The following is a 23,411-nucleotide window of genomic DNA, read 5'->3' as shown; positions in this document are numbered from 1 at the left end:
AGGCATACACAGGGGCTGTGGTGGGCCTATGGAGCTCAGAGCTCACTCACTGCTGGCCACACCTCTTAATCCTTTCAAATAGTGCTGCTCCCCGTGAGCCTGTGGAGGCCATTTTCATTCACACCACCACGTAGTATAGTTAACAATCGATCACATAGTGTAGTTACTGTAATAGTGGTATCAGAGATCCAGTCTTTTGGTAAGACATCAGAAATTCCCTGTATTAGAATGCTGAATAACCCAAAGGTTTGGTACCACTGTGTATGTATGTCATGAGTGAAAAAGGTGCACAGGGATGGGTTTGAATGGGCCTAAATTGAAAAGTGTTTGAGAGAAGTACCACCAAGAAAGAAATCTGAGTTAATGGACATGAAGTTCAGGGGGAAGTTTGGGCCTGAATTAAAAGCATATTCTAGCTAGTATTTCTAGCAAATTTTGAAATTCTTTTATCGTGTGTGTAGTATGCCTATGCACCAGAAGAGGGCACCAGACAGATCTCATTGCAGATGGTTGTGAACCATCATGTGGTTGCTAGGAATTGAACTCAGGACCTCTGGAAGAGCAGCCAGTGCTCTTAACCCCTGAGCCATCTCTCCAGCCCAAAATTTCAAATTCTTCAAAATAATTAATTGAGCTAGACTATGCACCTTAATTCTGGATAGTAATGAACTCAGTTTTCTTCATTTGAGTCAATTTTATAGATGTAAGTTTCTGTGGCCACACATTTGAACAACAAAACTCAGAGTGAGGACAAGCCTTTGTCCCAAAGATATGGATGAATGATCTAGAAGGCTTCATACATTGTGAATTTTACTGATGCTTGGCTAATATCACTCCTGTGTTTGAAAATGGGAACATGACTCTACCCAAAAGCCCTTCCTAATCTAGAGGCTGAAAGGCATCCCCTCATCCTGTGTGGCACGTTCCGTCCTGTGCCTGCTGCTGGTGTCTGAGTGATGGATAGTGGTGTTTGGATAAGGCTCTGGATATAGCACCAATAGTGTGTTGTTAAATCCTAAGTTTTTGCTAGTTATTACATTGTTTTGTCCATCAGAATTCTGGTGTGACAGAATTACAAGTTGATATAGCCGTGAGATGGTTGGGGCCTGTTTGCCATTGTTTTTGAATAGATGTCAGTGGTTCTAACAGTGACTTTCCTGTGGTGAGAGCCCTGCATTGTCTGAACATGATAGAGACAGGCATCGGTGCTATTCCAGCTGGGAGGCCACCATTGAAGAACATAGTTGCCAGAAGCACAGCTCCAAACCCCTAGTCCAGTGGCTCTCAACCTGTGGGTTGCAATGCCCTTGGGAGGCGGGTGGCATATCTAATGACTCTTTCACAGGGGTTGCATATCAAATATTTATATTACGACTCATAACAGTAGCAAAATTATAGTTACAAAGTAGCAACTAAAATAACGTTATGGTTGAGGTCAGCACACCATGAGGCCTGTATTAAAGGGTTGCAGCATTCGGAAGGTTGAGAACCACCGTTGTAGTCTGCCCTTTAGTGCTGGGACTCCTCTCACGGTATTCCCACCTTTTTAGGGCTGCTTCTACTGACTTACCATTGAGAACTGGAGAGTAAAAGTCAGTGGGTAATAGTCTGTTTTACCTGTTTTTTGGATCGTCGGTAATCACACAGCAGCCATACCTGTGAGGGAAAACATGAGTGGGTTCTAATTTACCATTTGGAAAACTTTCCCTTCTTTCTGGAAGTGGTGAGTTCGTAGTCTTTCCTGTTCATCACCATCAGCTGTCACCACTGCTACCACCCTGCTTGGAGTGGATCACACTTAGTCTTGAAATATTTGTTGCTTCTTAGCAAGGTTGGCAAAGGCGAACCGGGCCCCCCATACCCTCTTAAAGGGGGATAAACTTCTTAAGTAAGAAGAATTGCTATGGTAGTGACTTTTGAAACAGAAAGCAAACGTGCCTGTGGATGGATGAGTGCTCATAAGGACTGTGCTGCATCTTTTTAGTTGTTACTGTTAAATAACATTGCAGTCAATGCTTGACTATTGATTTCTTTCCCCAGGCAAGAAATTATAGAGCAGCTTTTGTCAAACATTTTTCACAAGGAGAAGAATGAATCGGCCATAGTCAGTGCAATCCAGATTTTACTGACTCTACTTGAGACTCGACGGCCAGCGTAAGCTTTCCTTTTATCTCACTAAATCATCCATCTTGTTTTACTTTTAGATGTCTTAAAAAATAAGAATTAAATTCTTACCAGGTGAGCTACAGTAGCATGCCTTTGAAGATGAAGAATCTTACTACTGTAGAGATACTAATGTCATTTATGTGAGTGCAACCTATAGAGATTTAGTTGAACAGTATGCTTTGATCAAACAGGTTTTGGGCACAGCTTTGTCTTTGCTGTAGTTAGTGTGCCACCAAAATGGATTTGAGGTGAGTAAACCCCAAACATGGACAGTGGCCCAGACAACTTTCTGGCTGTGTTCCTATGAAGATGGAGGAGGGTGTCCCAATTGGCAGGTGCTGATGGAGGGAGGGGCTCATTCATCTCCAGATTCCCTTTCTCAGACTAACTTCTATTGTTTTATGGGGCTCACTGAGAGTATTGCACTTCAGAGGTTGGATGAGCAGGCAGCATGAGGTTTTAAAGGAAACACTTATGTTTCATATTCATGAATGTGGAATGTTTTTCAATAAGCTACTGGATTAGGTGTTGGAGGAATATGCAGAGAGATTGCATTGTTTTGCCTGTTGTTACTGGACCTTTCCAGTGAAGCAGATGACATGGAGAGAAGGGTGGCATCCTCAGCTGGCGGTGAAGTCTTCAGCTAGCCAAGGCTTCTGTTTTTCCTTAGTGATGAAATGTAGGTCCCTAGGGTAATAGTGAAGGCAGCCTTACCAGCCCTACTTCCCAAATGCCTGGCCCTTGCCACTGACCTGCCTAATCTCAGTAATAATGGAAGGCAGTTTGGCAGTAAGACTTTTTCAAATTTGTAATAATTTGGAGAATCTGTAATTTACCTTTCTTCTTCTTCCCTAGAAATTCATATTTTAAGTCACATAACCAGCATGGTAGGTATTACTCAGTTGTGCCCAGCTATCTTTCAGCTCATGCCTCAGGGCCTTCTACCTTCTCTATGCCTTCATGTCATACTGAGTTGTACTGTGTGGCTTATAGCATGACTTTGACTTGAGAAAGAAAGAAACTTGAGGAATAGTAGACATGACATTTTTAGCAGATGTAAGGGAGAAAACACAGTAGTACCATTGAGCAAGATCAAACTTTGAAAGTACAGTTAGATTGTGGATCTTCACTTGATCTTGGTGATCTTCTGAATCCCAGGGGAAAAGGGTTAAATCTCAGAAGTATCTGGCTAAGAAGAAAGCGTTACTTGCGAAGAGCATCAGATTGCCAGGCAGTATATATCTGTAAAGCCAGGGTCTCAGATGAAAGGCTGTGAGGGAAGAAGAACTGTGCCCTACCTTGTGCTGTCCTGTCACTAAGTCTCGACAAGTACAAGGGAAGATCCATGGTGGGAAACCTGCTGCTGTGTTACAACCAAGAAAGGTAGTGATGTGAAAATTCTCGTGCCAAAAACTGTTAACCAGATCAAGTCACAGTCAACACTAAAGGGCCAGGAAAAAAGACAGTAACAGGAAGCAGCTCAAAAATGTGTCCACTGTCAGAAAACAAAGAATACAGTATAAACACCATTATCGTGTTAGAGCAATGGAAAAATAGGTAGTATGCATACAGAACAGATGGAAAGAAAGATTGAGTAAAGGATGGGAGGTTGTGTGGAGAAATGCCAGAGATGAGAACAGAAATGAAGAGCCTCAGCATTTATCATAGGCCCCAACATTTGAGAGAATCTCACAGAACAGCAGAGAGGACCAGGATGAAGATTAAATACAAACATCGCCTGTCAGCCGAGAACCCAACAGTAACTACAAGCCACCAGGAACAAATTTGAGTGCCCTAAGTCTTGTTTTCTGACCCTGTTGTCTGATCAAAAGAACCAAAGCATCCTTGAAGAAATGGCTGGTGCAGCCAACACACAGTAACTGAAAGTCCCCCGGAGCAAGGACATACTGAGAAAGCAGTAGGGGAAGATGTGGTTTCCACTGGCACCCCTCACCCCTCTGTGTGTGTGTGTGTGTGTGTGTGTGTGTGTGTGTGTGTGTGTGTGTGTGTGTGTGTCTTGCATTGTGCATGTGTGAAGATCAGAGGACAACTTGAGGAATTGCTTCTCCTCTACCACTGAGCCATCTCTCCAGCCCATTTAGCCTTTTTCAAATTAAGCCCATATAGAAGAGAAATAATAAAACTAACAAGGAGAAATCAGTGGTATAAAGAGGAAAAAATACAGAAAACCAAGTAAACCAAAGGCTGATCCTTTGAAATGACCAATTAAATGGACAAACCATTAGACAATTGTGGAAATGAAAAGTAGAAAAGATACAGATTAGAACAAGAGGGGGTGGGTGGAAAAGAAGCCAGTACTGTTTGGTGTGGACATTAAAAGACTATAGAAATGCTACAGATAACTCACGAAAAATATTCAAGAGTTGAAGGAATTTAACTTCCTAAAAGGAAAAACCTGCAAAGGGTTACTTAAGAACAAGTAGCTCCATTTTACAGCCATTGAAGAAAATAAGTTCATGTTAAACCCTTCAGAAAGAACATTCCTTGCCTCTGTAGAGTTAGGTGCAGAAGATGAATTCTGAGTAGAGATGTATCGGTGTGCAGAAGGAACACATTGCAAACCCCTGTTAAAAGAAACTAACTGAAGTAGATGAAAATAAACATATAACAGGAGTACCCAAGAGCTAGGTGAAAATGCCTTAAGGAAATAGTAGCTTACAAACACATCAGTTAGACCTGGAGATGGCTTAATGAATGTCCTGTACCCCCAGTGCTGGGGTGGACAGAGACAAGAGGCTCACTGTGGCTTCTTGCTGGCTCCTAGCATAGGTCCAGGTCCAGTGAAAGACCCTGTCTCAAGGTGATGAGTGATAGAGCAGGACACCAGACTGTTGTGGTTTTTGCTCTTTTGGGGCCACCCAGCTCCCAAATAATCACACATGGAGGCTTATTCTTTTTTTAGTTTTTAGAGCTTCATTGGAGGAAAAAGGGGAGCGGGGGGAGAGCCAGACCTGGAGGAGGGAACAGAGTGGGAACAGAGAGGAAACACAGGAAGAGGAGCACCGAGAGAGGGAAGCTTATTCTTAATTATACATGCTAGGCCTTAGCTTGGTTTGTTTCCTGCCGGCTTTCCTTTTTGGTTTTTCGTGACAGGCTTTCTCTGTGTAGCTTTGCGCCTTTCCTGGAACTGGCTTTGGAGACCAGGCTGGCCTCGAACTCACAGAGGTGAGTGCGCCACCACCACCCAGCAGCTTTTCTTAAATTATGTAGTCAACCTTTTGCCTCTGGGCTTTTCCTGTTCTCTTCTATAAATCTTACTCTTACTCTGTGTCTAGCTGTGTAGCCAAGTGGTTGGCCCCTGATGTCCTCCTCTTTCTCTCTGGCTCTTCTCTCTCCCCCAGATTTCTTCTCCTATTTCTCGTCTCTGCCTACCAGCCCCACCTGTTTCTCTCTCCTGCCTCACTATTGGTCGTTCAGCTCTTTATTAGACCCTCAGGTGCTTTAGACAGGCATAGTAACACAGCTTCACAGATTTAAACAAATGCAACATAAACAAAAGTAACGCACCTTAAAATGATAGTCTACATTTCCCCTTTTGTCTAAATTAATAGAAAGGTTTTAACTTTAACATTGTATAACTACATACAACAAAACAGTTATCAATTAATTTATAGTCAGTCCATTTACACTTAGCAAATTCAGAGAAAGCACTCTACCATCCATCCATCTTAGTGAATCCAAAATTTTATGCATAATTTACTTTCTATCATAACTAAGAAAAATTGAAACTCTATTTAGTCTTTAACTCCATCAAAGACCCCAGAAGGAATTAATATTCTCTAACAACAGAGACATCTTGCCTGGACAATCACCAAAAGTTCCTCTGCAGTGTTAGGGCATCCATCTTCAGCTTACAGGCCCAAAATATCTGGTAAACTTTTTAGTGAAGCAGGAAATTTGAAAGACTGTCCAGCCTATATTGGCAAAATTTGTCAGTCGCTTTCCTCTGTGTTCTGCAGAATATCTGGCAGACTCTTCTGTGAAGCAGGAATTTTGAAAGACTATCCTGCCTTGTTTGGGCAGAATTCAACAGTCCTTTTCCTGTGTGTGTTGCATGTCCAGTGTGCACAGCACATTGTCAGCAGTCAAACTCAAGAGCAGTTTCTTGGCCCAGTAGCTAACCTTGCCACATGAAAAGAAACTCTATAAGGTGTTTCTTCAGTGCCCATCATCTCTGAAGTAAATTGGTGCTGCCAGGAGTAGATGTGTCTCATTGTCATGAAAAACCCTATGTTTAACAAAAGATTTTAAATGCCATATTCTGTAGGTCTTTAAAAGGTTTGAAGGCCATCTATCTAAAATTCCATATGATCTCAAAAGTATATCTACAAATTTGACTGTTATAAATGACCAACCACTAACCTGTTTTCTGATTATCCTACATAGTTTATAATAATAGTTTTCAAAAACTAGAACTTCACATTTCCATCTGGACTTCTTTTATTGCCTATCTTTAGCCTTTTTTTGACTGTATGAGCAAACCTTTAAACTGCTAACATATACCTGGATCCTCTGCCCGACTCTTAAGCTGGCTCCACCTGCTTCTCAGGTCAACCTGCTTCTCGGGTCAACCTGCTTCTCGGGTCATGAAAAGCTAGTGTGAAATTCGAAACTGCTTGGAAGTTTGTCTGACCAGGAACTGCATTCAACCTTCCTAGAGCTCTAGGCTGCCAATGCTTGCACTGTGGCAGGTGTTTTTACTCAGTTTTTGTTCCTACTTAACGTACTGGCTGCTTAAGGGCTCGCCAGCAGGCAGAAACTCTTAAACTCTCAGGCCCTATGGAAGTTCAAGCACCATGTTGATATGCCAAAATGTTGTTGTTTTTGCTCTTTTGGGGGGCCCGCCAGCCAGCTCCCAAATAAATCACACATGGAGGCTTATTCTTTCTTGTTTTGTTTTGTTTTGTTGTTTGAGACAGGGTTTCTCTGTGTAGCTTTGGGCATTTCCTGGATCTCACTCTGTAGACTAGGCTGTCCTCAAACTCACAGAGATCCATCTGCCTCTGCCTCCCCAGTGCTGGGATTAAAGGCGTGCGCCACCACCGCCCGGCCTTATCCTTAATTATAAATGCCAGGCCTCAGCTTAGCTTGTTTCTTGCTAGCTTTTCTTAACTTATCCTGTCTACCTTTTGTCTCTGGAGTTTTCCTGTTCTCTTCTGTAAATCTTACTCTTACTTCATGGCTTGCTGTGTAGCTGGATGGCTGGCCCCTGGAGTCCTCCTTCTTCTCTGGCTACTTTATATTCTTTCTCCCTGCCAGCCCCTCCTATCCTTTCTCCTGCCTTGCCTTGCTATTGGCCATTCAGTTCTTTGTTAGACCATCAGGTGTTTTAGACAGGCACAGTGACACAGCTTCACAGAGTTAAACAAATACAACATGAACAAAAGAAGCAAACATAATATTCTACAATACCAGACATCCTCTGTTTTCTATGCTCATGCAGAGGCACACAGCCACACACATGCTTGTACACTCACCTTAAAACAAAATATGTAGCAATGAAATAATATACAAATGCTTGTACCAGCATACCTGGTTTCAGTGGTGCTGGGGATTGAACCCAGGGCATCCTCCATGCTAGGCAAGCACTCTACCAAGTCATCTCTAGTCTTACTATTGCATACTTCTGAAAGTCCCACTTTGTTTTCTGTGTCTGTAAACAAAGCCACAACTTGGCGGATTACAGTCAAGTTTTTTGAAATTTTCCCACTCATGGTCCCTTTTGACTAAAGACATTTTCACGTAATATTTTATATAAAGTAAATGTGCAGATCAAACATTTACTGATGACAAGGCTTGTTTCTCTCTCTCTCTCTGTTTGTCTCTCTGTCTGTCTGTCTCTCTGGTTTTTCTAGGCAGGGTTTCTCTGTGTTGGCCTAGCTATTCTGGAACTTGCTCTGTAGCCCAGGCTGGCCTCAAAACTCACCTACCTCTGCCTCCCGAGAGTTGAGATTAAAGGTGTGTGCCACCACCACCCAGCTTTAAGTTTCTTTTAAAACAGTCATTAGTATACATACAATTTTACTGCTAAAAGTAAAAGCAAATTTTCATAGTGAGATGAATATGCTTGTTTACTTACCTAAATGAATAAATCATGGCTGCAGGCTGTGGAGCATGTTCAACTTTATTTTATAGTCCTCTATACCAAGAAGGCTACCTTTACTTTGCAGTGCAAAATGGCAGATGTATAGTTAGGACCATATAAAGAAATTTTAGGGGTTGGGGATTTTGCTCAGTGGTAGAGTGCTTGCCTAGCAAGCACAAGGCCCTGGGTTAGATCCTCAGCTCCAAAAAAGAAAAAGAAAAAAAAGTAATGTTGTTCTAATTCCAAGTAAGTGTTCACTTAATGTTTTGTTTGGTTTTGGTTTTTTAGAGACAGGGCTTCTCTGTGTAGTTTTGGTGCCTGTCCTTGATCTCGCTCTGTAGTCCAGGCTGGCCTTGAACTCACAGAGATCCACCTGCCTCTGCCTCCCGAGTGCTGGGATAACTGCAAGTGCCACCGCCGCCCGGTGTGTGTGTGTGTTTTAATGAACCTTGTCATTAACTCCAACAGTAGTTTTAAAATCAAATATTCTAACATAATGTGATCTGGTGACCTACTAATTTGGTGTTTTCATGCTGAGATTATTATAATTAAACTGTCATATTTGTCTAAGAGCAGAAAACTGTGCAATAAAACACCGCAGCAGACCATAGCCTCAAATCTGAGCCAAGGTGTGTGATGGTTTGAAAGAAAATGGCTCTCATAGGGACTGGTACTGTTAGCAGGTATGGCTTTGTTAGAGGAAGTCTGTGCGGGCAGGCTTTGAGGTCTCCTGTGCTCAAGCTTTGCTCAGTGTGGGACACAGTTGGTTCTGCTGCCTATGGATCAAGGTGTAGAACTCTCAGTCCTTCTCCAGCACCACATCTGAATGCTGCCACTATGTTTCCTGCCATGACGATAATGGACTAAAGCTCTAAAACTGGAAGCCAGCCCCAAGTCGATGTTTTCCTTTATAAGAGTTGCCATGGTCATGGTTTCTCTTCACAGCAATAAAACCCCAACTAAGACAAGGTATTTCAGTGGTCTTTATTGGCATCAGTGGTGTGATGGTTGTGCATGTGTTACACATTCAGAAGTCTTTATTGTTGCCAGATATTTTTCCATCTCTCCTCCTCACCCCGCAACCCCCAACCCCACCCCTATAGTCAATTATATTACCCCACCTTGGGTTGCAACTCACCATTTCAGGAGCTGAGTCCTAGAGCAGCAGTCAACAGTGCCAGACTTTAAAGACTATGGTGTTAGCAGTGTACATTCCCAGAGAGGCACAGAGAGATGATGGTTCCCTGCCTCTTCACTTTCTACTGACTTTTGGCAACTCCATGGCCTCTGACCACTGTTTCGTTTGTCCTTATCTTTCTCTGTGTTGTCTTTCTGTCTGTCTTCTATTCTCTAGGTGCCCTGTGATAGCGCTGTGGTCCATCTGCACAATCCAGGCTAATCTTTCATCTCAAAAGTCCTTACTTGCATCTTCAGAGGTCTTCTCCCCAAATAAAGTTTCCACGGGCTGTGAGGATTAAGATGGCATTTCTCTGGAGGAGCTAGCACTCAGTCTGAGGGACGGCTCTTCCCCTGTCTTTAGGAATTGTGTTTCTGAAAGCTGCCTTCAGTGTTGTACCTGGTGGGGTGCAGGGCCAGTTCTCCCACCCTCATGGCCCCAAGGCCAGCTCTCTCAACTGCTGCAAGTGGCAAGCGGGGAGGGTGGGCTTTTTTCCCTCACCCATGCCGCCACATGGCAGATGATGGGCGGGCAGGATCAGTCCTCCTGCTCCTGTACCCCCCAAGCTCGCTTACCTGCATCTCAGCCGATAGGGTCAGCTCTGTTGAGGTGCAGGGCCAGCTCTCCCACCCACCATAGGTGATAGGGGAGGGAGAAGTCATCTTTCCCTCACCTACTCCACCATATTGTAGATGAAGGGTTGGCCTCTATCTCCCACAAGCATTAGCAGTGCCAGATCACCTGCACCTCAGTCCACAGGGTGAGCTCTACTGTGGACCCAATGGCAGCATGGCCCTCAGATCTTCACACCCCTACATGGCTCCTAGTGTGGGCCCAGCCACATTCTGGGTATCAGTGTGGCCTTTGGTGGCAATGTAGGCCACAGACATCACAGAATCAGGCTGCAATAGGACCATGGACCCAAACATGGTCCTTGGCAACAGCCTGGGCCCTGATGTCATCACAGCCCTAATTGGCATTGCAGATCACACTGATCAACGTGGCCCAAATGGCAGCGAGGCCCCCAAATGCCAACATTTCCCCAGGTGGCAGCCCAGACCCTGGGTATCCACTTGGCCTTCGGTGGTAACAGGGGCCATGGACATTGACACAGACCCTTGTTGTGTCATGGAACTAGACATGGTCCATGGACATCCATAGTTCAGGACCCGATGACACTATGGCCCTGGGTGGCAGCATGGGCTACCCAGGTCTGTTTGACCCCAACAGCAGCTTGATCCTCTAAGACCAACATTGCCTCAGGTGTAGGTCCAGACTGCAGGCCTCTGCACAGCCCTTGGTGGTAACAGGAGCCTTGGACATCAACTCAGCCCAGCTGCAGCAGGGTCATGGACCCAGATGTGGCCCCCAGCAGCAGTCTGGGCCAGGCGTCACCATAGTACTGGCACAGGAATTCTGGATCAGGGCCTCTGTGAGTCTACATCTCTTGAACATCAACTTGGTCACAGGTTGTGATCAGACTCCAGGCGTCCACAGGGCCCTTCATGGTAACAGCCATGGACATCAACATGATCCCCACAGCTGTATCAGTTCATGAAACAAGTCATAGCCCTGGGTGACAAACAGGGCATCTACCTCAGCCCGTTCCTTACTGCCTTCATGTCTTCAGATCTGCTCTTCCTCAGCACATGAGTGCCCCCTCTGTCCCCCTCCCCTGTTTTGCCACCTTGTGCTCACCATAATGGTGCTGGCTGCCTGGTGCGAGAGGCTCGTGGTGAAGTTCTTCCCCATCAAGTCTAGACACCTAGAGTTTCCTTCCTTCCTTCCTTCCTTCCTTCCTTCCTTCCTTCCTTCCTTCCTTCCTTCCCCCCCCTTTTTAAGGGATGAAGTGTAATGATTGAAAACTGACTTTTATGTAAAACAAATTAAACCCTCTAAATAGATAGAAATCAGTGATATTTATCCAGAAATACTCTAAGGGATAAGTAGGGGTCCACTTATTGTTAACATTTCAGCTGTCAAGTAATGCAATGTGTCCTGTCCTGTGACTTGGATCAGTCCTCCATTTGATTCCACATTTTCTGGTCAGACGCAGGAAATGGGTGGTTCAGGGGAATCTGGAGATGACATAACAGATGACACCTGTTGATACCTCAACCCCTTTAGGTTCTCAGGGCATGGTGGCCAATCTCCTGAGTTTTATTACTCTCTGTTTCTCAGCATTCTTTGACATCACGGTAATGTAGTCACAGATTCATGAAGTGTGAACCTGCAGAGTTGACATGGAGAACTCTAGTGAATTCTTCTGAATCACAGTAGTTACCTTCATTTGCTTTCCAGATTTGAAGGTCATATAGAGATCTGCCCACCAGGCATGGGTCACTCGGCTTGTTCAGTTAACAAGAGTGTTCTAGAAGCCATCCGAGGAAGACTTGGATCTTTCCACGAACTCCTGCTCGAGCCTCCCAAGGTAGGGTTGCTGTCAGAAGTGTTGCTGGCAGCCAGGGGTTTGGTTTAGGCAGTCAAGAGTGTCTGAGAACCTTGGAAATAAGAGACTGACTGACCATAATTAGCGTTACATAGTGTGTTTTGTAAAAGTATGTGTGTGCATGCACCAGTTATCCTTCCATTTGACTGAGTTCTGGAGCTAGAACTCAGGAAGGAAGTGATTTACCTGCTGAGCCATCTCCTCAGCCTGCATATTTTTAAAGGTACACTACAAGTTTTTGCTGCCTCTGAGTTGTTTTGTTGTTGGTTGGTTTGGTTTGGGGGGCAGGGTCTTGCTGTATATTCCAGGTTAGCCTTGAATTTGCTGTCCTCTTACCTGAGCTTTATGAGTAGTGAGATTACAGGCATGTACCACTGTGCCTCCTGTAAGGTAGTTTTGAAATTGGCTTTTATTCATTGGCTTTTATTCATATGCATTGTCTAAAATTAGTAGATGAGGGAAAATTAGAATTAAAAATATCTAGTTAGTAAACTCAGATTTTGGTTTTGCAAATCCTTGAGCACTTATATATCAGTAAAATAAACATTTTCCTATTTGTAACATACTTTTTTTTTAGGTCTTTGAGGTCTGTGTGGCTCGTGAAAGGTCACTCTGCCACATGCAACTAGCCCTGGGCCACACAATATAGGCACAAGTTAGATGGTGTCGCAGACATGTGTCTGGCGGAGCCGAGATTACTGACCTCTGTGGGCAGGATTTGAGCTGCTGCTAGCAGGCGAGGGTTTTAGGATTCCCCTCATAGATAAGGGCCGTGGGGATGGCCCACACATGTGGGTAACAGGTAAAGTGAGAAATCCATGGAGTCTGCTTAAAGGGCAAAGGGATTTTTTAAGAAAGGAAACTTCATAAGATAGAACAGAGGAATTGTCAAGGAGGCCTGAAAAGGTGAAGAATGGTCCCACACTGTTCTTCTGCCTGAGACTGTCCCAGCATCCAAGTCCCATGAGGGAGCGAAGAGGGCTGCCTATGTGTGTCTCAGATCTTAAAGGGTAGCCCTGAGCCACGCCCCGGGAGTAGGTACTGCAAAGTCATAGGTAGGTGGGACAGTTACCTGCTACATCTCTAGGGGCGATGTTTCATGGTCCTAGACAGAACAGCTATCCACTACATGAACCTTTCATGGCCTGATTTTTGAAATTGCATTTTCATATGAGCTTGGGGACAGTGTGGACAGATGATGTTTTAATTGAGATACAGTCTACTTAGGTCTTGTACAACTTGGAAAGGACCTGTAGCAGGGTGTTGCTTTTCCATGAGGAACCTGTGTATGCAGAACTGAACACAGTAGAACTTGAGCAGACCTACCAGAGACACACTGGGAATCACACTGCTCTAGTGCTGGGTCTTTTACCCTGCACATTTGGAACCAGTGTCATTTGTAGTGTATGCACTGGTATGATTCGTTGAGAATTTAGTATATGAATTTGTCACTGTATATGAGGTCTTGTTACTTAGTTACTCTTCGATTGCTGTGAAAAGACACCATGACCAAGGCACCTGTTAGAAAAGGAAGCATCTAATTGGGTCTTGCTTACAGTTCTAGAGTCTTAGTCTATTATCATTATGGGAGTAAGGGTAATGGCACTGGAGCAGTAGGTGAGAGCTACATCCTGATCTTCAGGCAGAAAGGGAGAGACTGGTCCTGGCAAGACTTTGAAACTTCCAAGCCCATCCACAAGGATGGATACACAATTCCCCCAACATGGCCATAACTCCTAATGCTGGTGATAACTCCCTGGGGACCAAGAATTCAAATATGGGAATGAATCATTCTTGCTCACACGACCACATTGTTTTCTGTTTACCCTTTTGAAGGAGGGGGCAGCAGAATACCTTAAGTCCAGAGCCCAACAGTCTGGTTAGCTTCCAGATTGTTGTTCAGATGCCCAGTGCTGTGTGAGTACCTAGCAGTTCTGTGCTCAGGGTCCTCCTGGGCCCATTCCAGCCAGAGCTCTGCATCTTTATTCAACTCATTCACCCTAGGAAATATTTTTTCAATGGTTAGCAGCTAAGTAGCCAGTGGCATCCTTCTTGGTAGTCCTCAGAGGAAGAGTGAGAAAAAGAGTCCAGAAGAAGAGAGAGCATCACCAATAAAAAATGGGAGAAAAGAGGATAGGAGAGGTGTGATGGGGCCCAGCCTGTGTCTTAGACGGTCCACTCAACTTCTCCCTAAGCGCACAAAGAGGCCCCTGATTCATGGCCCCAGTTCATAACTGAGTCTCTTGTTGAGATTCCTTTGACTCTAGAAATGAGTAACACAGGTAACTTCACTCAGTGATAAAGTGTATAAGTATAAGTGGATTCAGGGAGTGTTTTAAAGAAGCTTAATTGATTCATGAACTTGCTTGCTGTGCTAAGGATTGAATGTAGTCTACACATGCTAAGCAGGCAATCACCCCTAGGCACCATGAAGCTGTTGAAAAAGTCTCTGAGTTCCATGGAGTGGAACTATAGGGTTGGGCCAGAAGAGGAGAGTGGGCAAGTGTAAAGGTTTGGTTTACATTACATACTGTGTTTTGGTGTTGTTTTGTTTCTTACAAAGTTTCTGTGTGTAGGTTAGAGGACAACTTGTAGGAGCTGGTTATCTCCTTCCATTCCACTATGTGGATTCTAGAGATAAGTGAGTGGAGAGAGCCTTGTATGGAAACCTTCAGCATTTGAGTCTGTCACTCTTTCCTGTCAGAATGTCTGAAATGCTGCAGTATCTACTTCTGTCTTGTTATCGAACTCCCTTTCTAGACAAGGACAAGGCGTCCATCACATTTCTGAGGGCAAACACTCATCTTTTACCATATGTAGCTGTTTTTTTGACTTATTGTAAAGATTTCAGCTGCAAGTTTAGATTTCTCTCAGGGGTCAGGTGTAAATGGTATGTGTGTTAGCTGGCCTTATGTGTCGGCACATGGGCTTTTTGTGTATTCATTTAACTGAATTTAATTTGAAAGCTTTTTTCTTTTTCAGAAAAGTGTAATGAAGACTACATGGGGTATACTGGACCCTCCTGTTGGGAACACTCGGTTGAATGTGATTAGGTTGATATCCAGCCTGCTCCAAACCAATACCAGCAGTATAAATGGGGACCTGATGGAACTGAACAGCATTGGTGTCATATTGGTGAGATTCTTCCTCACAGACATTTGAAATCACCCTTGATAGTTCCTAAGTCTTCCAAATTGAAATGGGTGTGGTCTGAACTCAGTGTCCAGTACTGCCACCCTGAGCACTGAGGCTGCTTTGAACTCAGTGTGACCTGTCCCAAGCCTGTGTGTGACGAGAGGCGCTAAAGGTGTCAGCTTATTTCCGACACCTATCACACAGTAAAGGGGAAGAGCTCGTTCCCTCTCCACCCCTGGGAAGCCAAGTTTGGGGGAAGTACTAGAGCAAAACAAAACTGGCAGAGGCACACACATCCCGAGGCACACTGGCTCACTGCTCAGGGCCACATCTCTGACAGGGTTACCTTGTTAATAACTGTCCCACATTCTGCACACTTAGGGGCTCTGAGCAGGAAGCCCAACTTTAAATAGGAATGAGAAGATTAACAAGCTGCTCTCTACAGACTGACGTTCTGCTGACAGTAGAGACTATGATGACACTGTTAGGTTAACCTAGACCTTCCTTTTTCAATAAAAATAATGCTCTGTATTCCATTTCTTCGTTTAAACATGAACCTTAATTGTGCAGTTCATGAAAGTGCAAAGCAAGCCTACTGCTTGCTTGGTGGTCTGAAGAAGCAATGGTAATTCTCCCTAGAGTCACAAAGTGAAGAGCATAGAAATGGAGTGAACTGGATATTTGCATCACTTTAAAAACTTTCTCTGTGAGAAGGTTATGTTCATCTTTTCTTTGTGTTTCTGGAACTTTCCTCTATTTTCTAATATAGTCTATGCAAATTTAGCATTTCATTTTGAATGAATAGATAGTTATATGGATTAAGAAGTAGTGTTTCAAACCTCTCCTTTAAATATTAAACCTTTGTTCCTTTTAATGTGGATGTATATATGTCTGTTTGTACATATGCATATATGGCATCATGGATTGCATGCTGAGGTCAGACTACATGCTTTAGAAGTCAGTTCTCTCGATCATGTCTGTTCCCAGCATCAAGCTCATGTAGTTCAGTCTTGGTGGCAAGCACCTTTACCTTCTAGGCCCAAACTTGCTAGCATTCTGCCTTGTCTTTAGAGATAGAGACTCATTGACTCTGAAGCTTATCAGTTAGGCTGGGGTGGTTGGTCTGTTAGCTCTATCTGCCTTCACTTCCCCAGCATTGATTGCAGACTTATATGCCACCATGCTTTGAAGTAGGTGCTGAGGCCCAGAGTCAGATCCTCCACTTACTCAGCAACCACTTTACTGAGTGAGCATCTCCCCATCCTGAAACAATTACTACTGTGTAGATGTTTAAAGTGGTAGCTCCAGCACTGAGCTAACTGAAGAGACTGCACTTTATTTTGTAGGACATGTTCTTCAAGTACACGTGGAATAACTTTCTACATACACAAGTAGAAATTTGTATTGCGCTCATTCTTGCCAGTCCTTTTGAGAATGCAGAAAATGGCACCATTACTGATCAAGATTCCGCTGGTGACAATTTGTTATTGAAGCATGTAAGCATTATTTCCTTGTTACTGTGTTTTCCAGAGTGTGAAATCAATCACAGTTGAAAAACAGATTGAGTAGTTTCCATGTCGGAAGGTTTAGCTACCACATACTCATTGCACTTGGACCAGTAATTCTGTTAATCACATCCTGGACATAACACCTCTAAATGAACTGTAGGCCCACTCTCCTGGCAACCTAAGAAGTTTGACCTTGAGGGAGTTACAAGAACCATAGATAACTCAGTACTACGGAGAATGCTTTTACAGTACTATGGCACGCCAGAATTTAACTTTTGGTACTGAATTGGTGCCTAGAAGTTTAGCAAAATGAGTTTTAGTCAATGTTGAGTGATGTTTTTAGGGTGTCTCTTTTGTTTTATGGGCAAGGGACAGAGGGATCTTGCTGTGTAGATCAAATTGGTCTTGGATTCATGAACTTTGTCTCAGGCTCCCAAGAGATGGGGTTATAAGCATGTGCAGTGATACCTGGCTTGAGGGTCTCTTTTCTGTAAAATTCCCATTTTACAGTGTTTTTTCTGGCTCAGTCTTCAGAGTTCTACATTCCTATGGTTTTACCTGCTCTTAGCTCCCGTGTGATTTATTACCAGACCTGGGAGGCAGAAAGGCTCACCTGACACCCGGGTGACTAGAGCAGACAAGTGCCATTGCTCGCTGCAGTTTGCAGCCCACAGATGCTTCTCTTTGACTACTAGAATTTGGTAGCACACAGTTCTCAGTATTACACAAGTATTAGGATATGTTCAAGTCGTGTTGTCCACATTTAAAAGTAAAGTAAGCTAGGTATGCTTGTAAATGCTCACTAACCTAGCGTATACGAGGTAAAGACAGAGTTAGTGAGTTCAAAACCAGCCTGCCCTACATGAGACCCTGTCTTAAACCCACCCCCCACCCCCATCCTCTAGTAAAATAAAGCAAACAGAAAAATAAGAGCTGTGCTAAATTGACCAGAGCATACTTTCATCATTTGAATTCTAGTTGACAGATCCTAGCTTTGCCTCAGGTTCACTGCTTACTGTGGCGACACCTTTAGCAGCAAGTTGCCTAGTGCTGTGTGTGGCCAGGGTCCTGATGGAACTGACCACAGGGGATCCGGAATAAATGGCACCATGTTGCATTTGGGTGGACCAGTGACTAAGAACCACATGCAGTTTTATTTTGTGTAAAGTTTTTTTGTTTTTAAAAGACAGGGCTTCACTGTGTAGATCAGGCTGGCCTCAGACTCACAGAGACCTGCCTACCTCTACCTCCGGAATTCTGGAGTTAAAGGCAGAGCCACCAAGCTGAGTTTGCTTTAGTGTTTTAATGCTTTAACCACTATGTGAATAATAGGAATAATTGGAGTGTTCTTTCTTATTTAGCTTTTCCAAAAATGTCAGCTAATAGAGCGAATTCTTGAAGCCTGGGACACAAATGAGAAGAAACAGTAAGTAACTTGTTTCTGAAAGCGGTACAATTTGATTTGTAATTTACAGAAAATCTTACCATCTCCCCTTGGCTAGTTAGAGAAATTGAAAATAAAGTTCCATCATAACAGATACTTTTCTAATAACCTTTGTTCAGGTTTTGGAACTGTTGTTTTGGAAGACTTTCTGAAAATAGTATTGAGTTAAATAAAAACAGTCAAAAAGTTGCCTTTCCCCTGGTGTACAGTGATTACCCTCTCAGGGCAGAGCATCCCATGCACATGCTCTCAGAGAATAGCGTCCCTGCAGGTATCTACCTAAAGGGGAACAATGTGTAGTATTTTCTTCATAGACAAGATTTTGTGAAGCATTAGTTGGCCCTACCCACAACTTTTTTACGTCAGATGTTCTTGTGGAGGTGGTGGAGGTGGTGGTCGTCGTTGTCATAGTGATGACGGCAACAACAGCAGTGGCTAGCAGGCATCATTTGAAAAACCCTGGGAGTTTCTTACATCACCCCGGGATTCTGAAACAGGCAGTGTAGGGAGGGTTTGGAAAGTACTTTCAGGATGTGATGCTGTATGAGGCTCAGTGTGTTTATAAAAGTGCCACCTAGCTTGTGGGTGGCATTACTGGGTGGTGGTTTATATGCATTTATATTGGTGGGAAGATTGAGTCCTGATCATTAGCATTGGTTTGTGCTGGAACTCTCATACCCTTCTCTTGATAATTTGGGGTATGTAGGTAAACTCTGGTCATCCTGCCATGCTGTGGGATGCTGGGACGTAGTCACTGGGAGAGGTTCGAACTCACTGTTCACCCTCTGCCCTCCTCCCTACCCTTCCAGCCTCTAGTGACCACTATTACTCTCATTGCTTCTGTGAAGTCAGCTTTCTTAGTTTCCACGTGAGTAAGAACATCTGTCTTCTCCTATCTTCTCACCTCTCCTCATGGTGTTCAGTTCTATAGATGACGCCACAGTGGCAGGCATTTTTTATTAATACCATTTCTGAACAATCTTTGTCAAAGCCTTGTGGTTTTGATTTGTATGTTTTTGTATATCTCTGGGCCACTTGTGTGTCTTCTCTTGGGAAATAACTATTTATACCATAAAGATAATTTAGGGAGAATCAGGAGGGTTTGCTGTTGGTCTTTCTGTATTCTCCTGGCTGTGCTCCACTGAGGAAGTGCTCAGGCTCCTCCCACTACCCTCCTGTGTGCAGTGTCTCCCATCTGCTACGGTCTCTTGTTTTTGGGGTATTTCCCAAAATGTCTTTACGCAGACCAGGCTTGTGAGTATTTGTCTTTTGCTCTAGTGGTTTCGTGGCATCTGTTTTCAGTTCAGTCTTTGTTTTGCATTGGTTTAGTTTGTGGTGAGGAGGTGACTCTGGCTTTACTTCATAAGTATGTCTAGCTTGACCAGTGCTATTTATGAACACGACTGTGCTTCCTTCTGAGTCAGGTTTAAGTCTGTTTCTCATTTGTCATGATACACCTTTCCTAGATAACCAGTTTCAAGAAGTATGACTGCCCTTACATAACTACCACTGCAGTCAGAACATAGGATGCTCCATCATCGTACATAGATGCATTGTCTCCCCCTCTCCTCTCTCTCTTTTTGGGAGCTGGCATCAAAGTCATTGTTGAGAGTAACAGTAACCTTGAACCTCTCTCTGGTCCTGCCTCTTCTCTAGTGCTGTGATTACAACCCTGTACCCATGTCTGGTTTTATGAGGTGCAAGTGATCAAATCCAGTACTTTAGTGCAAGCTAGGCTGCATTTTACCAACTGAGTTTATCTCCAGTAGTTTATTTTGTCAAAATCTATCACTGTTCGGATCTGGCAGGAATCAGCTTGCTTGTATTGGTTTTGGTGGTGGTCATGATGAACTTAATAAACACTGAGAAACACAAATGGGTTTTGATGTGGCTGTACTGGAAATTGGTACTAGCTTATGTGGCTTTAGCAAGGGGTTTTGATTAGAAGGCACATCATTCCAGGTGGCGCTCGCTCCTTTAGGGGAACTGTGTGAGGCCTGCTGGACAACTCTGGTGCTGTGTCTGACCTGTCAGCTGTTCTGTGTGCCCTGTGACCTTCCACCTACATTCTCTTACTCTTCCTGCCTCATTGGGCCAGCACATAAGTATCCTATATGCTTTTCTCTTTCCTTGGGCCTGTCCTTTGAAGGCCAGGTGAATAAACAGTCCCACAAGTTTGCGGATCCTAAGAGTTTTCTCTAGTGCTCACTGTGTCCGACGCCTTGCAGATAGGCTATTCTTTCTTACCTGTGGCCTTAAGGGAGTATGGGAGGGCCACGAAGTAGTCTTTGGGAACACTAGAATCTCTGGAACTTACTGTGGAACCAAAGGCAGCCTTTGCAGCTCAGTGTGAGCCTCAAATTCCACACATGCCCTGGAGTTTTCCCAGCAGGTATTGTATTTTCCAGGTGGACCTCCAAGCACGGAGTTATCTTTTAGTGACTCCTGAAAGGGTTTTCTCCCTTTAAGCAAGTATCTCTTGAGTCTCTGCCCTGCTGTCTCCAACAGAAATCTTTTCTTTTGTAAGTCATGAACATTAAAAAAATAATCTTAATGTCAAAATGAATGTGGTTAGAAAGTAGATCTTAGCAGAAGAAAGCATTGGGGACTGAATTCACTGGCCTCTGTTCTAAATGGTCTCCAGCAAGTGCAAGGGCACTACCTTCCTTCCTTGAGCCAAGTTTTCAGATAAGCCACTGTATCATGTTGAGAATTGCCATTAGTATTTATAATTTATACCTGTCAATTAGCACAAATAAAACTTGATGTCTTTTGTTGGGGGTTAGGCTAACAGAATTCTCACCTCAGTTTCTTATAATCTAATTAAATTCTGAAATTGAGAGTTTTACAAAAATGTAAAGGAGAACTCTAGTGGCATGGGACATGAATGAAGGCTTGCTTCAGATACCGTCAATGATAGTGGTTGCTGCTGACACTGGAGTGACTGTCCTGTTACTGTGTGCCATACCTTGTGTCAAGTTTGTGGACTCTCCATAGAGAGTCTGCTAAGTGTCCATTCTCCCGGTCTGAATAATTTTTCTCTCTCTTGTCAGGGCTGAGGGAGGACGACGGCATGGTTACATGGGGCACCTCACCAGGATAGCCAACTGTATTGTGCACAGCACTGACAAGGGTCTGAATGGTGCACTAGTACAGCAGCTTATCAAAGGTGAGTCGTTTCAACAATTCCCATGGCATTGGTGTGGGGTCAGAGGACAGGGAGGGTTCCAGAGCTGGGAACAGATGGAAGTGTCTTTACTTTTTAGAGACTCTTTGGCTAGCTCACTGGGGCTCTTGAGAATGTTTGAACCATGTGGTTCTCACTATACCTTTGCTCAGATTTCTGCTGTCCATTTAGAAACCAAGAGGCAGGCTGGAGTCACTTCCTGTTACAGAGCACTGTTGATGGCCTGGCTTTTTGTTTTGTTTTGTTTCTTAAGATTTATCTGTTCACTAGACAGTGGTATACAAATTTAATCCCAGCACTTGGGAGGCAGAGGCAGGCAGAACTCTATGAATTTGAGGCCAGCCTGGTCTGTGCAGTGAGTTTCTGAATGGCCAGAGCTACATAGTGAGACCCTGTCTTGGGTGGGGGATTATTTATTTATTTTATGTGTATGGGCATTTTGCCTGTGTGTGTGTCTGTACACCATGTGCATTCAGTGTCTGTGGAGGTCCAAAGAGGATGTCAGATTCCTCTGGAACTGGAATTACATAGATGGTTGTGAGTTGCCTGGGATAAAACCCAGGTTCTTTTTTTTTTTTTCCCTTCTTCAAACCCAGGTTCTTTAGAAAAGTAGTCAGTGCTCTTAAGTCCTGAGCCATCTCTCCAGCCTCTGACCTGGTTCCGTGTTTCTGTATTGGAGTAGAACCACTCAAGCTATGGTGGCTCCTGCTTTTTCTTCTGAAGTGCCACCCCTCCCCCATGTAATTTAGTATTTTGCCTATATGCATGTATATACACCATGTTCATACCTGGTCAGAAGAGGGTATTGGATCCCCTGTAACTTGCTTTATGGCTGGTTATGAGCCACCGTGTGAGTGCTGGGAACAGAACCTGGGTTCCCTGGAAAGGTAACAATGTTCGTAAGCACTGAGCTATCTCTCTAGCATCTGGAATCTAACCCATCCCCCTCCCTCCTGTTGTTATCTGTGGATTAAATTCCTCACTCGAGACACTAAAGCACTGTCAGCCTTTCTTCCATGTCTCTGTTACTAAAATGACACGCTTTGGCTCCTAAAGGATTCTTTTTCTACCAGCATTTAAATGGAATCAGCCCAAGGTGACTTACAGGGCTCAGAGCACAAGTTCATTTCTGCCAGAATGAGTACCAATGCCCTGACTTGCAGGCCTCTGTCTAGGGGCATAACTAGTTCTGAGACTTGTTTGAATTTGAGAAACTGATAATCTTGGTAAGAAGTGGTGCTCTGTGGAGTGTGCACTGAAAGCCTAGTTCTTACCCAGTGACAGAAAAACTGAGGCTGGTTCACCTGTAATTTTGCTTAAGCCACCCCTCAGGGTTCATATCCTTATCAAGGAGAGAAGGCCATGTATATGTTTTTGTTCCTTCCTGGAAGTTCCCTGTGTAAGTGTGCACCTCTGTATGGTTGCTCAAACCAGAATCTTCGGGTGACCACGCTTCTGTAGGTAGGCCTCTAAGGTGTAGAGCCATGGCTTCATTTTCTCAGAAAGCCATTGTAAGTCATTCTTTCAAAGTTTCTCTAGAAAGTAGAATTTGTCTATAGAGCATTTCTTTACATTTTGTTTATGAGCCAAACATGTAAGAGACTGTACAAGTGCAATCTCAGCATCCAGCAGGGTTCTGTGGACCAATCATTCACCAGCCGGGTGTCCATTACAGGATCCCAGCGAAGGACAGAAACTAATGCTTGTAGAATTTCTTAAACTTGACCTCACAAACAGTTCTTATCCCATCTCTATCCCCAAAGACCTGTCTCCTTTCAGAAGAGTTGTTTGGAGATACAATTCCATATTTCATTTCACCAAAGCATTGTTAGTAATTACTAAGTCACAGTCTTGCCCAGACCAGGCCTACATTGTTGGTAGGGTTGGGCGTTAGGACTCAAGTCTGTAGACTGGGCCTGTTGGAGTTTTTTAGACTCATTCCTCTTGGACCACTGGGCTAGCCATAGCCAGGACTTCCGCTGATTGGACTCCCCACATGCTGTTCATGCAGCTCCTCTTTGAGACTGTGCACTCTTGTCCCCATGGGTCACTGTGTGATAATGCTTTTTTTCCTTTTTCACTCTGAAGATCTTCCCGACGAAGTCAGGGAGCGATGGGAGACATTCTGCACGAGCTCCTTAGGAGAGACGAACAAGAGGAACACGGTAGATCTAGTAGGTTTCACAGGGTTACGGCTCTGGGGTCTTTTGGTGTTCTCGGCCATTGCCTATGTACTTGG

At 44.0% G+C, this 23,411-nt stretch overlaps 1 protein-coding gene across 10 annotated transcripts in view; it reads left to right on the top strand.

Moving 5' to 3' along the window:
* Nucleotides 1–23,411, top strand: part of Ppp6r3 (protein phosphatase 6 regulatory subunit 3) — a 128,009-nt gene that overhangs the window by 70,903 nt on the left and 33,695 nt on the right. For all 10 annotated transcript variants that reach the window (XM_036200605.1, XM_036200595.1, XM_036200585.1 and 7 more), the window contains exons 8-14: nt 2,041–2,154; nt 11,751–11,880; nt 14,881–15,033; nt 16,380–16,529; nt 17,903–17,967; nt 21,039–21,154; nt 23,261–23,346. In XM_036200605.1, the coding sequence (XP_036056498.1) occupies nt 2,041–2,154; nt 11,751–11,880; nt 14,881–15,033; nt 16,380–16,529; nt 17,903–17,967; nt 21,039–21,154; nt 23,261–23,346 (814 nt within the window). The remainder of the gene's footprint in view (nt 1–2,040; nt 2,155–11,750; nt 11,881–14,880; nt 15,034–16,379; nt 16,530–17,902; nt 17,968–21,038; nt 21,155–23,260; nt 23,347–23,411) is intronic.

This window comes from Onychomys torridus, chromosome 1, assembly GCF_903995425.1.
Source record: "Onychomys torridus chromosome 1, mOncTor1.1, whole genome shotgun sequence".
In the NCBI taxonomy this organism is placed as follows: domain Eukaryota; kingdom Metazoa; phylum Chordata; class Mammalia; order Rodentia; family Cricetidae; genus Onychomys; species Onychomys torridus.
Note: the sequence above shows the minus strand (reverse complement) of the source record. Positions and strands in the feature narration are given on the sequence as shown.